Genomic DNA, 18,747 nt, shown 5'->3' on the forward strand with positions numbered 1-18,747 from the left:
AACGGAATAATTAATATTTTTCGAGTGGAAAAGCTGGTGTACCGAAACCATACAAGTGTGACGTGTTATAAGCCACGCCCTCTTATGTAGCGTACAGCAAACATGGAAGGCTGGTTATTTTGTGATCTTTATGAACTGAAATTTGTTGCGCTAAAAATAAATAACGAACCAATACAAAATAACTTACAAACGCTGGCCCTTTAAAATATTTTAAATAACTATAGACACGTGAGCCATATAAGGGGTCACATTTATCTCAATGGCCGTTTCTCAATCCAAAGGCTGCAGCCTCCGGAGGTCGCATTTCTAGGCTGCATACGTCATCAACACTGACTTATTTCAGAATATTAACAATTATAAAGTCGACTATAATTCTTAGTTAATCGTAAATTGTTGTAATATGCGTATAACTTGCAAATGCAATGCTCAGTTAACGTAAATAAAGCAGGCTTGATGACGTACGCAGCCTGCATGCGGCCCCAGGAGCCCTTCGGATTGAAAAACGGCCAATATATACAGTCAACCCCCTATCATTCACAAACCTTTCTATTTTTATGAGAATTTATGTCCACCAATATAATATCCACATTCACCTTATCTCCAATCATTTCTGTTTTAACGAGGTTAATGATTGAAAACTCAATGGATGTGACCCAAGTAATAACTTGCTTGCTCTGCTGTTCCTGTAAAAAAATGAAACTTCGAAAGAAAAAAAAAAATGGTTGTTATGCTATACAATAAAATGTCTTTAATAGAAAGCCAGCACACTCAAGGGTGTGCCACCCATTCTGGGAATGTGTATTGAGTGAATTGTGTTAAACACTGATGTGTATTACAAAAGCGGAGTTTAAGGCAATTGCCTTGCAGCATTGCAAATCTGTTCTATGGCACCACATCCTGGTGAAACATTGTAACCAACACTGTTTGTAGATGACATCACACCATACTGAATGCAACTGCAGGGGTTGGAGAATAAAATTGCACCACAAACAAACTCAAAACAGTTATTGTGCATAGATACAACATGTAACGTCTTTTGAGGCATAGAAGAAAAGCAACATTTAATTGGTATGTAAATCAATATACATCCTCAGTCTGATAGGCAACCTCTGTTACGGAGTATAAACCCACAGAATTTTCTTGTGGACTTGCTATGATACACTTTACATCAAAAGAAAGAAGTCTGATAAATGCCAACTAAATCCATTAGACTGGCATATAGCACACAGTACGGAATAAACATCTGCAGGCCATGGACAGCTTACCTGGATAGAGAGGGATACGTTAGTGTTTAGTGTTTTACTCGGAAAGGCACAAACTATGATTCCCAGATAACTTAATCTAATGGAGGAAAAACATAAGAAATGCACAGGACATTTTTCCACATTATCACTGAGAGCATTACTTTGTCCCTTTGGGAGAGACCAGCCTGCTGTATAAATGATCCCAATATCTGCCTTTATTTCTGCTGCTTTCAGTTCATTTCAATGATGAAAATGCCAACCGGTTTTCTATTCCCCAAAAGTGCAATTTACAGAGGAGAGACCCCATGTATTTCTCTCCATCTCCCCACAGTACCTGAGACCAGCCACTGTGCTACAACATTATCCACATTAACAGGAACCAAAGAGAGATAAAAAAAACTAAGAGCGGTTTAAAAAAAAAGAAATTTCTACAACGAGTAAAACTGTTCAACTTAGGGGAAGGCAGATCTTGAAAACAACTTGTTTTAAATTACAAAACAAAGATAAAGAAACAATTTACATCATTTGAGTCGGGTGTACATTTCTTGACACATCAGTCAACAGTCTTTCCCGACTTATCTTGATCCCATAAAAGAAAACGCCATGAATTACATCACTCAGTCATCCAGCCTGCCAGTGTGTCAAAGTGAACGGATTTTTGTGTGCCCGAGTTTACGGTTCAATAATGGTTTTGCATGTCTTCTAAAATACAAGCTTAAACGCTCCATCTGGGTTTAAGTCACATAACATATATCCTCTTATTAAAGTCTCTAAGATTTCCGGTGTCCCACATTGTACAAATATATTTATTTGTTCCACTGAATTGTTTCATTACAAAGAGTGTCCCCGAGCTTTGAGGTGTGTCCTCTCTGAGCAGAAGCCAAACTGAGGCAGTGAGTATCTGAATATCTCGTCTGAAGTTGAGCAGAGGACTCAGAGCAGAGACAGAAGGGAGGGTGCACCACATTTCATCTGCAAGTCCTTCGCTTTAATTTTTATTTGCACGCGCCAGTGACTCTTAATGCGTCAATGATGTTTCTCCTCACTTGTGCCGCTGGAGCACTTTCCTCTTCCTTCTCTTGAAGAAACAACAGCACCTTAAAAAAATACATGTTTAAAGCATCTCGAGTGGGTTTCTTGTGACCACTTATGATCATATTTCAGAAACAGGGTCTCAGATTTCATTACTACATACATGGGTATTTCTTGCAGACCTGTACAGTCTGATCCGTTACCAAAGACTTAAATGCATTATCGAAACTAAAGATGCTTTAGTATAGGTCCTTACTTTGTATCATCAGCCACCTCCACCTCAGCAGGGGCGGTAATGGGAGCATTTGAGTGTCCGGCTGTGGGATCGTCTGTGTTTACTTCTCCATTCGTCGAGCTCATAACCTGACGAATATATCATTACCAGATTAATATTTAGCATTTCAAGAATATATAGCTATATATTTGGACACTAGCCACACTTATACAATAAATATATGTCACTGCATCAGATAAAATATTAAAGGTATAGCAGAAGATTTTATTTTTCCGGGTGGATCATCAAGACTATTGGTCATCCCAGTTATCAATCATTCTGATGATATGTTGACGTAAGGCTGTCGTACGTACACGTCCCTACATTCGCTTTCAGCTCGCGTTCTCATTGTGTTTTTTCAAAATATCCGAGGTTCGCAAGAGAAAAAGTGCCTACGAATTGCATGACAAGAAGAGAAAGGCCTCTGAAAAAAAGAAACAAGACCAGAGTGTGTTTGGGAGACTATTCTATGCTGGTGTGCGCTAAAAGCACAGGTTGGGCTTTCCACACAAAGTTTCTACTCAGGTAAAGTTTGGCATGCTATTTGGAGAAATACATTTGAAATCACTGCTAGTAAAAGTTGACGTAAGCAATGATAAGCAATGCTAGCCCTGAAACAAGTCACAAAACCATGCAGACACGGAAAACATCTCAATGTATGAGCCATGCCGGCAGCAACTTGTAAAAAGAGCAAAGAGAAGAGGCCCATGCATGCTCGCTCTCGTGCACACGTTTAATAGGCGTTCCCTCTCGAGAGCAGGTTGAGTGTTGCGCATGTGCATTTAAAAAAAAAAAATGAAGGAGCAGTTCTTTTAAAAAATTAGGGAAAATCTATACGCTATACCTTTACAATAGATGGTAAAATCTACAAAGCATGTCACCAAAAGACATTTGTTAGGGTGCAAAACATTAGATACACGGTTTAAAACAAAAATGATAATTTGTTGTCAAATGTTAATGGAAAATGTCCTAAACATTGCTTACTTTGCTACACCTGTGTCAGCGTGTGACTTTAAACATCCATTAAAAATTACATTTGCCCATGTAAAAAAGGCTTAAAATTTTAAAGCTAGTTTATAAAAGAGCTGTGGTATCACGTGTTGTCAAATGCCACTTAGTTTGTGATTTTAATTTCTGCAATTACATTCATAGCTTTTATGTGTGTCTTAAATGCAGTTGAGACCAAAGACTGTAAAAAAAAAAAAAGATGGACGACGCCCGTTCGCTCTCTTCCATTGGTGAAAAGTGAAGCCACCGGTGTCCTGATACAGGGCTGACATCTTGGGTCTCGAGTCTGCACAGTAGCGATTTCGGGACCAGTCCTGCACAGTAGCGATTTCGGGACCAGTCCTGCGCAGTAGTGAGCAGGAAGTAAAGCCGCGAAATCAAGGCCACGCCTCTGCTCTCGCAGAATGCTCATGTATCAATCATGGCGTGACACCACCGTTTTTAAAGCATTAGTTTAATTTACATCAGCATGATAAAAACGACAGTAAATGACAAAAAACAGCTTCCGAAAAAAGATAATTGAAGTGTAATTAAATTGTTTAGTTGATCTCAAGTCCCATTGAATAACATGGGGGAGGCGGGGTTTATGACCTATACTTGGACCAGTCACTGTGGGGGGGGCGATCGAGACGTTTTGGCTTCACTTTTCAGGGCTTGTGCGGCACGCTTGGTCGAGACCTTCAAACTCGATGAGTTAAGTCTAAGACCAAGTCAGAGTCCAAATAAAGCTAGATTTGAACTCGGATTTGACAATCTCTGGTCTCAGACTTGACTCAAGCTCTAATGAGTTGGTCTCAACTACAAAACTAGTGGCTAAAACTATTTTGGGGGCCACTGTATTTGAATTAGCATACAAGTTGTAATAATAAAGTTGCGCAGCCCAAACAAGCTTAGGATGTTAGGAAGAAAGGGTAAATAGGGAAAATGAAGCATAAAAAGAGCTAGTACACAAAATACAAGTAGAACTGGAATAACAATAACCCTAAAATGGTGTAAATCATTGTTACACCTAGGATAAATCAATAACTCACTGCCTGTACATATGGCACATGTCTACATTTAAGTCTTGCTCAGCTAATCATATACAGTAAAAGAGTATTTTATACTCAAGTCACCAGACTCCAAGCAACCAGTAGCGTGCAAGTGCGATCCATGTGTTAGACAAGGAAGTGACAAAAGGAAGACCAAATAAGTGTTCAATGCCGTAAAATGAACAAAGGTGTCTCGAGTGTGAAAACGAAAGGGAAGATAAACAGCACAGAGAGGGGAAAACATCGACACGAACACCATGCAGTACTGCGCAAACACCCAGTACCTGGACAGAGCCCCCCAGCCTATCGGCCGTGAGGTGCGACCCCAGGAGCTCCCTGTTGGTCATGGGAGTGGGCTGGGACTCACTTCCTTTGGGTTCTGGCGACTGGCATGACAGCAATGAGGAGAGGATGGCAAAGGGCATAAGAGATGTGTTTGAGAGGATGTGAGGGTGTAAAGAAAAAGAACAGAACCAGTTTAAAGAGGAACGTCTTCCATGCACAAGCAGACTGCTCTAGCTAACAGAACAGAGGTGGGAAAAATAAGTGTGAGTGAAAATAGAAAGCACATGGCATGCAGAGATGCAGAGGAAAGCTAAGCTCTTATCGTTTAGCAACAGCTCTGATCGATCATTTCATGAACTCTAACATCAACTCTCTGTTTTAAGAGACTGTGACCAAAACGTGAAAAACCACCATCTTAAATAATTCAATTCTGATAAAAAAATAAGATGCTTACAAAAGGTTAAAAAAATCATGATTAAATGTTTTTTTATAAAAAGTAACTCAGGACCATTTTCTTATTTACAAAACCTTAAAGGAATAGTCTACTCATTTTCAATATTAAAATATGTTATTACCTTAACTAAGAACTGTTGAATCATCCCTCTATCATCTGTGTGTGTGCACGTAAGCGCTGGAGCGCGCTGCGACGCTACGATAGCATTTAGCTTAGCCCCATTCATTCAATGGTACCATTTAGAGATAAAGTTAGAAGTGACCAAACACATCAACGTTTTTCCTATTTAAGACGAGTAGTTATACGAGCAAGTTTGGTGGTACAAAATAAAACATAGCGCTTTTCTAAGCGGATTTAAAAGAGTAACTATATTTTATGGCGTAATAGCACTTTTGGGAGTACTTCGACTTGGCGCAGTAACACTCTCCCTCTCCCATTATGAGAGTGAGAAGGGGAGCGGACTTTTCAGGCGAGTCGAAGTACTCCCAAAAGTGCTATTACGCCATAAAATATAGTTCCTCTTTTAAATCCGCTTAGAAAAGCGCTACGTTTTATTTTGTACCACCAAACTTGCTCGTATAACTACTCGTCTTAAATAGGAAAAACGTTGATGTGTTTGGTCACTTCTAACTTTATCTCTAAATGGCAGCATTGAATGAATGGGGCTAAGCTAAATGCTATCGTAGCGTCGCAGCGCGCTCCAGCGCTTACGTGCACACACACAGATGATAGAGGGATGATTCAACAGTTCTTAGTTAAGGTAATAACATATTTTAATATTGAAAATGAGTAGACTATTGCTTTAATTCACATCCATGAACTGAAACAAAAATCACAGACTACAAAATAACAAAAACATTAATACATGACATGTATTAAGCAAATATGCAATGCAAACTGGTTTGAATGGCATGAGGGTGTTTTATTTGTTATATACAAGGGTGTGTGTTTTTACCTGGTTTTTGGTCTGTGGTTGTGCTTTGTCTCTGCTGCTGGGCTGCAGAGGTGTGTCACTAGGCATGGGTCCTATTGGAGTCGGCTGTATAGATATGAAAAAGTTTACCACGCATGTAACTTGAACATCATACAGAGGACATTTATGGCAAAAATTCAAACTGAGACTTACCAGTGGCTTGCCAACCCAGTCATATTCATAGTCAAAGACGTAGCCATTTCTGTCAAAGAGGTCTGTAAAGAGTTTTCTCAAGTAGTCATAATCCGGTTTCTCAAAGAAATCCAGTCTTCGCACATAGCGCAGGTAGGTGGCCATTTCTTCTGCAAAACGTTAAAGTTAAGAGATTTGCCCAAGCAACAAGAGCTGGATTACAATTTCTTTTAATGGGTTTGAACAGATTTTAGGAGCTGTCTGATCTAGTCATTGCTGCACAAAAAAGCTAAGAGCATTTAGAAGCATTGAGCATCATATACAAAAGATTTCAAATCAGTCTATTAAAAATATCAAGCATGTTTAGGCAAAATGAGTCTGTAACTATCATATAGGGGTTGTGTACACCAAAACTTTTACGCCCGCGGCCGGCGCATGTTTTCAATTGTTTCCAATGGAAGCTCGGCGTTTTTCAAATAAGCCAGCAGCTAGCGGGTTTTTTCCGCGCTGAAAACCGGCGCTCGGCGGTTTTCACACGCTCGGCTCTGAGAGTCTAGAGTTGAAAGAGATTTAACTTTGGGAGAAAAGCTCCGCTCGTCAATGTCAGTTCTCACACGGCCGCCCAATCACAGTGGAGCAGGGGCGGGACATTACCACAGCAACCAACCGGCTCGCAGCTGAAGTATCACAGCTACCAAAGTGCTCAGCTGAAGAAAGCTGGCACTCAGCTGAAAAACAGCTGGCATTCGGCGTCCTCAAGGCGTTTTCAGCCGCGTTTAAAAGTTTTGGTGTGTCCAGCCCCATACTGTGCAGTATTCTCTCATTATCCAGAACCTGCAGATTGGCTATGGTTAGCGGCAACTAACACTAATTTCTCCAATCATGAAGTGTAATCCAGCTTTAAGAGAAATTACCATTTGAAAACAAACAACATGTTTACCTGGGAAACTCTCACAGAGAACTTCTATAGGTGTTGACCTTTTGGTATCTCCAATTTTCTGGTAGCGCTCCTTCAAGGTATCAGCCTAAATGAATAAAATAAATAGATAAAAACATGACTACAGCAAAATAACATCATGGCTCTCTTATTTCTGGTTTACACTGCACCAAAAACACCAAGGACAGTTCTAAGAACTGTTAGTTTAGCGTTTGTTGGGGCAGTCTGGACTAACCATTATATAACAGGAAATTACTTCAAAATGTTAACCAAATCAGGTTGTAATAAAAAAATTGGGGATTTTTCTGGTCTTCTAAATAGGTCAGCCTATCTATGCTCTATAGCAGTTGGGTCTGCAGACTTTCCGTAACACCGACTGATAGTTCAGTTTTTTACTGTTTCAGACACTAGCTAAGCGAGATAAGACCAAGACTAGAAGGATACCATCAAAACAGTTGAAAGTGTGAGAAAAGAATGAAGCGGAAATTCTAATGCAACAGTTTTGGACTCATTTGAGGTAGAAAAACGGATTTGAACTGATATGAGTTGAAGACTCCCCATAATAGCACTAAAAGGTCATAATCATAGGGGAACCACTTTTTAGTGCTATAAAGCACCTTTGAAGAACCATCTGGGGGGGATATAGCACCAGATTTGGTTCTATACAGCACAATATGGTTCTACACAGGTGCTACATAGGTGCTATATGGCACTTAAAATGGTTCCCCTATGATTACGAGCCAGTGAAGCACTTATGGTGCTATTCAGCACTGGTTTTTTTTAAGTGTAGACTTTTAAAAAATAAAATCCCTTTTTTTTATGATGCTTTTCTTTGCAAACTTAACAGATGATATTCTCAGTTTTAAAAACGAAGCAAACTTTTCTTGCACTCCACCCACTGCGATACCTTTAGGCCTTGCCAGGGTAGACTGCCTCGCAGAAAGTACATAAACATATGACCCAGCGCCTCCAAATCGTCCCGTCTGCTTTGCTCTGCAAGAATAAAGATTTATGTAAACATTAATCAAAGATTGCTATGTGCGTATAGTTTAAATTCACAATGTAAAAGGAATCCCATGCGTTTTTTACATTTAACATAAAAAGGTCTAAAGTTGCCTGTATACCAGTGGCAAGGCTACTTAAAGAGTAACTAAACCCTAAACCAACTTTTTTTAGTTAATGATCTGTAAGAATGATGCTTTATTAGTGCCGTTCATTGATTTTAGTAATTTTTTTGACATTTGGATATAAAGTGTTTCAATACTACAATATATGGTGTTAAAACGTCTGATTGCTGCCCTCTTCAGGTTGAACGGTGGCTACTGCAGTTGAATTTTCCCATTGGATGTTGGGTCCAAAAAATGACTCGTGATGTAAGCAGGTTCAAGCTCACCACGCCCTTGTTACGATCTCACCACACACTTGATACGCGCTTAGTTCGTCCCCTCTATCTTCGTTGGGATCTTCCCACTTTTCTTGCATTTTTCAAATATTGCCAGTGGGTGGAGTCAGGCTCTGACCAGGGGTTTAGTTACTCTTTAAGGGCACTGGCCACTAAGATTGACGGCTGGCCCACCCAGTCAGAAGAGACAAAATATTTTGGCGAAAAATCATGCATAAATTATAATAATGCATCAGTTATGTCTTAAAATAAACACAAACAGTTCAGAAAGAAATCAGATGTGTGTCAGTAGGATCCCTGCTTATTTGGTCTTAAAGTGGCAGTAACCTCAAAAATATGCTTTTAAAGGTTTTTGTATCATTATTGTGTTTATCAAACAACAGAAGACAAGAAAAGTCACTTCTGTAGCTTTACTACATTAATTATATTTAATTTATAAAATGAAGAAGACAGTGTTATTATTCATTCGATTCTATTTCTGTTCCTTAACACTACTTTATTTGTAACGTTTTTATTTCCTATTTTCATATGCTTATAATTGTTTTGATTTGTTCTTATTTTATTTACCTCATTTCCCATTTTTTGCTGATATGAAAATTATTCGATCCATAACTACAAAAAAACGTAATGTAATCCATTTAACCCAAAATATATTGTAAAATTATGTAATTTGAAAGTAGGCATTGTTGAAGTCCACTCTTTTTTACCGAGGTCAATGCAGTTCAAAATTTCTGGCCTTGCCACTGCTGTATACGACTAGTGTGAGAAACATGCTCTATTACTAATGCAGAGTTCAGACTGCACGATCTTAGCCCTGATTTTGACTCGCCGACAGGTTTTGAGAAATCGCAGACGAATGCCCGAAATCACAGGCAAATCGATGCTCGTGCACGCAAGTGACAATCACACAGTGTGAATTATAAAAGACGCGTTCTGAGAGGATCGCCGACACCCGTGAGATATTTGGCATGCTAAATATCTGGACCTGTCGGCGAATCAAAATCAGGCCGTGTGAAATGTGTTTTGACTGACAATAACATCGGGGATGACCTACAGCCAATGAGAGAGCAACATACAGGGCAGTAGGAAGTTCGGGGAGGAGTCTCTCAAAACATTTTCACCTTCATAATCTTTATTTCTTCAAATGAGCGCACATGCAATTTGTATGTTAAGATTCTTGCGAGCTACCATTTTTAATAATAATTCCAGTCTCACGTGAGAACTCCGTTCTTGCACGCGTGACCTCGCGTTGTTTCCTTCGGTCACTTCTCACGTGCGTTTGGTTGAGACGTAGTTTGCGGACCGGAACAAAAATATCAGCGATTCTTCTTATGGTAAAGTCATGCAGTATGAAAACCTGTCGCCAATCCATCATGCAGTCTGAAACAGCAGCGACTGAACGCTTCCCCAGATAGCCATGCAGTATGAAAAGATCTGTGACCCGACGACTTTGAAAATCGTGCAGTCTGAACTCGGCATAAGGGTGCAAACTTGTTAGTGAACAAGGTTTAAGAAATGTTTTAGGCCTTAATCCTTAATAATTGGAAAAACGTACTAAGCCTTAACATGACGAGTCATTCTAACATCTTTTGTTAAATTGCGATTCCTACCTTTTCCCAGGTGTGTGTTGATACTCATATATCTAGCCGTCCCCGTTAAGCTCTTGTGTTCCCTGTAAGGGATGTGTTTTTTGGTCTCAGGGTCAATGTATTCTTTGGCAAGCCCAAAGTCGATGATGTGGATTGTATGTTGTCTCTTGGTCCCTGGCCGGCCCACCAAGAAGTTTTCAGGCTTAACATCTCTGTAGATCAGACTTCTTGTGTGTACATACTCCATTCGTGTGATCTAGAACAAAAGCATGAGACACTTAGAAACAATCTACCATGTAATGACTTTCCGACATCTCAAAACATCCATCACATGGTCACAGGTCCGGATACATTTTGCTTACACATTAATGAAACTTTAAGGGGCAGTTTCCCGGACAGAGATTAGACTAGTCCTAGACTAAAATAAAATAAATGTAAGAGTGTTTCAAAATGAAAACAACTTGCACTGACATATTTTAAAATACATCAGTGCTTTTTGTTTTACCACAAAAGTAATGTTTTTAGTAAGGCATGTTTGTTAAAACTAGTTATACTTCTTAAATATACTAAGGCCTAGTCCAGGCTTAAGCTAATCCCTGTCGGGAAACCACCCCTTAATGTTCTTTTCGCTGAGATAAACGCAAATGACACTAACCAGCTGAATTGCAATCATGAGAACAGTCTTGAGGGAAAAGGTTCGATCACAGAGGTCAAACAGGTCCTCTAGACTTGGGCCAAGCAGCTCCAACACCATGGCATTGTACTTTCCACAAGGCCCAAAGTAGTAAACCTGAGGAACACCCTCTGCCAACAAACATCAATTTAGTTAGAAAAACAGATCCACAGAGGCAAACATAACCATGCATTATATGCATCACAGCACAAAAGAACTAAAATCTGTTTGCAAGGATATACTGTAAAAGTAAGTACAAATGTTTTGGTAAGTTAAAGACAAAATTTAAATTACTTTCCCCAGAATCACAACTAAACCTTCAACATGTCAGTTTAGCAGAGTGTTTGCATATTTAATTAATTTAATAAAACCAGTCTCCTTTATGCTAACCAGCTCATAAAGTAGATTACACACAATAAGGACAAAAAGACTATCATTACACCACGAAAAAGCACATGAATACATTTTATAACACAACCACACAAGCATCTTGTCTTCATGAAAAATGTATGGCAGGGTAAAAAGGTCTGAAGCCCCAATGTGAGAAGAAAGATCTCCTGTGGCTCAACAGCAGTAAAAAATACAATGCTCTAACCTGGGCTTTATTTCATCTGTGAGTCAAATAACTGAAAGCATTGCCTTGCTTGCTGAAGAGATTATGAATATGTCATATCATTTGTTCACATGCACTAACCAAAAATCTCATCAAACTTATTTTGTCTTTCAAGTCTTATCAAAAGATGTGTGGGAAGCATGTCGAGAAATCGATGCACAGGAACTACAGCTTGTGCTGATTAAATTCTTCCTCTCTGCTGAAGAGAGGATGTGGACAGGACGAGCTAAAACCAACTCATGACTGTAAATAGTATGTAGACAAAACAAACTCTACAAGCCTTTGAAGCAACTATAGAAGAAAACGTGCTAAATAATAGCTTGTTGCTTACCCGAGTTTCCCAACTGTTTGTAAAACCTGTACTCAAGGTGGAGCTGGGGTGCTCTGGATTTTATTGGCTCCTATAATAAAATGGAAAAACATAAGAGGGTTACCAAAACTTAAACTAGAAAGAAATGAAGAGTTACAAAAAAAAAATATGGTACTTTTACATTGCGGTTAAACCTTTCACTACCTAACATAACTAAATAATCTAAATATGTAAAAACAAAAACATCAATACAGCAGATACATGACTTATCAGCATATCAATCAGCAAACTTAATTCAGGTTAGAGAGCACACTCGTATACCTATCCCAACCGGACAGTACCCGAGCGGGTGATTCTCGCGAAATTAGACTTATGAGGTGTCATGAAACATTTTGATAAAACGTTAATGCAAAGTAAGAGTATCAAAATAAGAAGCATACAGTTACAAACATCTCTTCATGTACTATTTTGCACATGATTTCAAACGACATCATACAAACCAATTTTGTTGTTTTTTCCACATTTAAGGGAAAAATTTTCATTACCGCAACGTGTCCATGACTGGATTTGGGTTCTTTGACATGGAAATATTTATAATTAAATAATCTAAAAGATTAAAAGCTTCAGTGAATGTTATACTATAAACATTTACAGTAAAGAAACATGTAGTATTTGGTGATCACTGGTAAATGTAGATAAGGAATATAAATGTGTCCAAGACCAATTTTCTCAATTGACTCTGACTGACACTCAAGATGGCTACCAGGTAAACAGTTCTTATTTTTTTCTCTCCAGATAAAAGTTGAAATTTAGAACCAAGACAACATTTTAGTTCTCATTACCGAAACATGAGTTTGTAAATGCATATATTTAATATATTTGATTATTACATATATTAAATGTAATAATCATGTTGCGGTAATGAACATTTTTGATAATGATAATATAAACATTTTAAATAATTCTATAGGAAATATGTTTTAAATCCTCTAAAAGTAATTGTTATAGTAAGTTCAGACCTTAATCTTATATGTGCAAAAAAAATGGCTTTGAGGGCTTTTTTTAAAATTCTGATGCTGATGACACCTTCTAAATCTGGATTTCGTGAGGATCACCCGAGCGTGTTTGACACCCCATTCTACTACACCAAAAGCATGCACTCACAAAGTTTTTTGAGCTTTCTGAACCTAGGCACGCTTTCATCATTAGGATGCAATTGTTTTGAAGAAAACAGGAAGTAACATTAGAGCCCATCGTAATGTTAAGTCAGTTTTTTTTTTAATTCTGAGTCTTTGGGGCACGATGACAGACAGCCCTCTCACATACATATCATTAGTCGATCTGTTGCTTGTGCAGCTCAAACATTCACATAACCCTGCTGCACACATCAGAAGTTTTTTACGAAGGCAGATGAAGGTGAGTGGTTGTGCAATTGGCATCTTTCCTTTTGAACCCAGCTCACACTGCGCATTCTGCGCCTGAGCCCAAGCCCAAGTGAACCACGCTCTGCTAGCCAGCCAGTTCGCAATTAACCTAACCATGCCTAGGCACAAAACAGAGCGATCACACTAGTCAAACAAACCAGGCTTTGAGGGTCAAATGCGCTCAGGCGCAGCTTGGTTGTAGGGATAATGTGAACACGTTGTCAATACACTCCAAAGTGATTCAAACCAAATAGCAAAACTGGTATGTGTGTGTGTGTTTATGGTAAATAGTGTTTCTCTATTGGATCAGTTCACAAATAGCAACAAAATCAAAACTATTGAATAGTATCAGTAATTGGGTTATATAATTTTATGAAGCTTTCTTTCAGCGAGGACATTTCCATTGTTTAAGTGATCCAACCAGTACAATTGTGTACCTCAATCAGCTTTTCTGACATTGATTCTTTTGCTAAGCCCCTACCATCAAATGTATAAGCAACACCATATAAAAGCATGATTACGAAGCTCATTACAGTATGTAAAGGTGAGACAGTACTGTATGTGAAAGTGCTAAAGTCTCGTTTTACAGCTTAGAATTCAGTGCTTCGTCCCACTGACTGATGCCACTAGCATTCTCAAGGGAACAAAGAATGGGAGTAGATCTAAAAAGGGGTACACAAAGTGTCTCTCTGGGAAAATAATGTAATGGTAACATCACTTTGCATAAAATGTTTAGTTAATAAGAAAAAGTATATCAACTGTCGTTGTATAATAATTTAATGTAATTGAAATATGTAACTACAACATTTATGGCGCTTTTCCATTGCATAGTACACCACGGTTTGGTTTGGGTCAGCTTACTTTTGGGAGCTTTTTCACTGGGTGCAGTATGTAGTACCCAATACTTTTTTTAGTACCACCTCGGTTGAGGTTTCAAGCGACCCAAGCTGATAATAAAACGTGACGCGAAAACATCACTGATTGGTCTGAGAGAATCCTCACTAACAGAAAGAAAAATTAGCTTTACCTTCATGCTAGCTTGCACTGTCTAGAGCAAACATGATGTCAGCTGTGTTCTTCAATAAGTTCCCAAACTCCCTTTCAGCGATGAAAAACATCCACAGGAACACCATACCAGTTTTTTCCAGCCTTGCAGTTTGTGGCGGCACATTCACAATGCACACGTCCGCATTTATGCTTAAATGCAACTTAAATGATGTTCAGTGAAAGGCGCGTCGACTGACACCACAGGTGTTTTTACAGAAACTGTCATGTAAGACAGAGGTAGTAATAAGCGTGATGTGTAAACATCTATTTGTGGTGGGCAATTTTAATTTTGTGATGGACTGAAAATAACAATAAATGAATATATGGGGATGTAAGTGCTAACCAAAAATGGATGGAAAAGCTAACCAAGCCAAAGTGAGGTGAGCTGACACTACCAGACCCAAACCAAACATTGGAGTACTATGCAATGGAAAAGCACCAATATTTCCTCTGCAACTGCAACTAACAGCACAGACACCAACAGGTAGTTGTGGAAGTTAAATGTGCATAGTAAAAAAAAAAAATTACTATATCCAGTAGCGATCGAAGTATTAAATAATAAATTACAATAAAAAACAAAGTGGGCGTTCAACATGTAGCTAGGCATTACAAAAAACACACAAACGTTTTCTTTTGGGGACACTTACCAGTTTAATGGCCACATACTCATTTGTGTAAAGATTTTTTCCGAGTCGAAGTTCCCCAAAATTTCCACAGCCGATCTTCTTTCCCACTCGGAAGTTAGGGCCAACCATAAGCACCCCAGAGCCGGACCCGGAGCCTCGGCCTCCCCCATGCCCAGACCTACTCCCGCCAGTTTTTGACATTCTCTTTCCTTCCTCCGCCTCTCCTTTTCCACCTCCTCCTACTCCTCTCTTATCAAAATCCATAAGCTTGTGATACCCCGGCCTCTCCACGATTACACCACTGCCATAAAATCACAGAGCAACCAAAACTAGCAACAGGGGTATGGGGACTGGGATGGAGGAGAGGAATTTAGACAAAAAGAGAGTGGAAGGAAAAGCTCATCCACAGAACATTTCTATACATGCAGATTAAACTAGACATGAGCTGCTTCTATAGACTGGGAAAAAAGCAGACAATCCAAGGGTAAAGTCGGGTTTAAGAGAAAGACATCCTAAGGCAATCTTCCATGAATCCAACTTCAGAGGAGCACAGTCGTCAGGAGATGGACACAACAACATGTGTTCATAAACACATGCGCACACCTTCGCTCCAACAGGGCCTTAGCTACAGATGTCGAAACGCTGTCTGGCATTGTTTTCCATCTTCAGTGCCCCATCCAGGTGGTTTTGTAGAGACGTGCCAGACATTACTTGTATCCAGATAGGAACGCAGAGCATGTCAAAGTTTCCGTCGGGAGGAAACGGGCAGCACATCAGGGACACACCTTACAATATCTAGGGCAGAGAAAAAGCAAAATTAGCGCTAATAAGACTACTTAAAAGTACACATGGAGAAGTGCATTCACCTGGCATCTGTTCTTCTATGATGATCTTATGATCCTTTAATTCAGAGTAATTCATTAATCTGTTAATTGCAAGCTTACCAATATCTGAACAATACAGGAAATTTGTATCACTGTACTTTTTCATTCATTTTGTATATTTCTTTAACTTTGTTTTAGTGCTATGTTTTAATTTCTCTTACCTCAAATAAAACAAAACATATGCAATAAAAAGCAAAGGAAGAAAATATTTGAGAATGTAAAATGCATCATATTCAATGTTCAAGGGACATGAAACCAGAAACCATCTCCCTACAGGAAATGTTATCTAGCATTTCTGACTTCCAGATCTAAAAATACATCCCGTAGGAGCTTGAGATGAGGCCTGAGGTCGTGTGAAGAGGAGCCAGAGTCATCTTGGACTGAAAGCCTCTGTTGTGTTGCGAGCAAGGAGGCACCTCCCCAGAAGTTACGCACAATGCCGACCATGAGCAGGTTTTCAACAATAGTGCGTTTAACAATAGTGCCTACCTGAAAATGGATTACTTCATGCACAGGAAACTAATACTTACAAAGCAACAGATGAGTCCCCATGATCCTCATCGTAACTACAGGCATTGTGTTTAGTAAATACAATAAAAGGTACTAATAAGTAACAATATTACCACTATGGTAGCCTAATAAAAAAAAATAAATAAGACATAACTCTTAAAAGTCTTAAATATATCAAATCACAATGGGTATTTGGGTACAAACCCATAATGGAAACTTCAACATTATCAATATAAAAAAAGGAAGTTCAGACCTCAATTTAAAAATAAAGACATTAAACATTTGTAATTTTAATGTCCTTTGCATGCACATCTTGACTAATGAGTACCATATAAGGTAACTATAAACCATTAACCAGAAATGCATGACACTAAAACTATAATCTGTACAATGTTGCATATTGAATAAATGACACGTTACATGGTTATATATGTATTTAAAATCTATACATTTAAATATACAGCTAAACATATATAATCCATCGTCTCATGTCGGATCAGGCCTGGCTAACAACAATCGACAACAAATTGTTTTGCATTTCCAACAAATGTCATATTACAGGCCTGCTCTAATCTGGCCTTTTCTTGTGTTTAGCAGAATGTTTTATAACGTTACATGCATTAAAACACTCGCTTATGGTCGAATATTACATTTCGCTAATCTATCTATAGAGTTAGCAAAAATACACAAGACAAATGTGTCCGCTAACATCATTTAGCTCGTCAGCAAAGTATGAGAAAGAAACTTGAGTTATTAAGACTCCAGAACACCTTTGGCATATTTTGTGCCCCTTGCAGGAGTACATTACATAAAAGTATACACGAACGAAATGACAATAATCTGAATCCTCAACTGTCAAAGAGATAATGTTGCCAAAAGGCAAATTGCAGTTAGCCACTGAATTGCCAACTAAGCAACAGAGACAAGTGAATAAAGCTAGCGCGCTAACTAGCCCAAACAAGCTAACGATCTGTGGCCTGCGCTAAACCGAGCTAAAACGAGTTAAAAACATAAAAGTAAAAACACCAGTCAAATAAGGAGGAAGAAAAGACGTGTTATTATTGTGTACCAAGCCACAAGACATATGTCAATGCTATATTTCTTTACAATCACGTTGGAATTTGTTTGCCAGTCGAACATGTAGCCAGCCACTAACCGGGCAACTCCTTAATCCTGAACACTCGAAACTGTCATAAATTACTTGGACTGAATATAACATTAATCCTTCGGGGGAAAAGACTAACTAGCAGATTAAACACTTTTACCTAAATCTGTGTATTACAGGTCGACGACAGTTCCCATTTGGTCGGTTTTATTGCTGATACCTTGAAGCCATTCACATTTTTTCTCCCTCTTCGCTGATGTCTCTTTAAGCCTCTCCGTACAGCTGGCGCGTTTCCTCCGTTGCCGCTCGATCACATCAGTGTGTTTAAGTGGAATTTCTTGCGCAGTTCGGTTTGGAGAATAGCGGGTCATAAAACTCCGCGCTCTTCGGAAAAAATAATGCGCAGTTTCATTCAACGTAAACCTACGCGAGAAACGGAACCTGATTACGTAGAAACTGCTGAGCGCCTACTGGATGGCTTTTACTGGATGTACTTTCTGAATTGAAGTTTAAACGAGGTTTAAAAAAGTGAATCATTTAGGATTATTAAAGCGGAATCCTAATGTGTCACCATATAATTAACTGAAATGTGCCAAATACACAATTAAGTCATGGAAAAAGGAGAGGGACTTTTTTATATAAAATCTGGATTAATAAGTCTGTTGTAAATAAAATAAAATTTAGTATAAAATATCATGTTCTTGCATTAAATCAGTTCCCCTCAACCTTTACTTATATTCGTTAACATAAACAAACATTATAAGTATGCTCATTTTTCATGTTTTAGTTAAATATGCTGTTTTTTGGAAGTATGCTGCAACCCCTCTAGAGGGCCCTGGGCCCTGGTTGAAAAACACTGCTCTCACTGATTTTCAACTGATAAAATGAGCAATGGTAATTTCCTATTGTTCTTTGCGTACAAGTTCCTGTGTTGTTGCAGTGTCTGCTTCTACTTGATTCAGTCCAGCTTAAACATGAGCTTTTTGATATTCATTTTGCTATCCATTCCTTTCGTAATAAAAGGTAAGTTTTTATTATGTACCTGTTGTACACCTTATGATGCATTTTGGGGCTACACATGCATCTTTATTTTTTTTCAGGTGACTGTGAAACTAGCATAGCCATATCTGGAGAGCAGAATTTATGTTCTGGTCAGAACTTTACCCTCACATGCCACTTTATAGGTTGCTCTGG

At 38.7% G+C, this 18,747-nt stretch overlaps 1 protein-coding gene across 6 annotated transcripts; it reads right to left on the reverse strand.

Moving 5' to 3' along the window:
- Positions 1–1,034: 1,034 nt before the first annotated feature.
- Positions 1,035–17,913, reverse strand: csnk1g2a (casein kinase 1, gamma 2a). Of its 6 annotated transcripts, none has more exons than XM_065276147.2 (12): positions 17,774–17,913; positions 15,076–15,849; positions 11,979–12,048; positions 11,017–11,165; positions 10,383–10,617; positions 8,278–8,363; positions 7,374–7,458; positions 6,455–6,603; positions 6,284–6,367; positions 4,874–4,975; positions 2,533–2,639; positions 1,035–2,341 (listed from the first exon to the last, which is right to left on the reverse strand). In XM_065276147.2, the coding sequence occupies exons 2-12, from the start codon at positions 15,316–15,318 to the stop codon at positions 2,287–2,289; spliced, it is 1,365 nt and encodes a 454-aa protein (XP_065132219.1). In that variant the 5' UTR covers positions 15,319–15,849; positions 17,774–17,913; the 3' UTR covers positions 1,035–2,286. The 6 variants fall into 6 exon arrangements, with proteins under 6 accessions (XP_065132219.1, XP_065132217.1, XP_065132220.1 ...); XM_065276145.2 differs by having other exon boundaries at positions 17,714–17,885; XM_065276148.2 differs by having other exon boundaries at positions 6,455–6,600; positions 17,714–17,882.
- Positions 17,914–18,747: the final 834 nt, after the last annotated feature.

Source organism: Paramisgurnus dabryanus, chromosome 6 (assembly GCF_030506205.2).
Source record: "Paramisgurnus dabryanus chromosome 6, PD_genome_1.1, whole genome shotgun sequence".
NCBI lineage: Eukaryota > Metazoa > Chordata > Actinopteri > Cypriniformes > Cobitidae > Paramisgurnus > Paramisgurnus dabryanus.

Coding starts and splice junctions, on each gene's coding strand:
- csnk1g2a (XM_065276147.2), bottom strand. CDS start 15,318: ATGGATTTTGATAAGAGAGGAGTAGGAGGAGGTGGAAAAGGAGAGGCG. Junction 12,049..15,075: donor AGTATGTGGCCATTAAACTG/GTAAGTGTCCCC, acceptor ATTTTATTATAG/GAGCCAATAAAATCCAGAGC. Junction 8,364..10,382: donor CAACACACACCTGGGAAAAG/GTAGGAATCGCA, acceptor TTATTCTTGCAG/AGCAAAGCAGACGGGACGAT.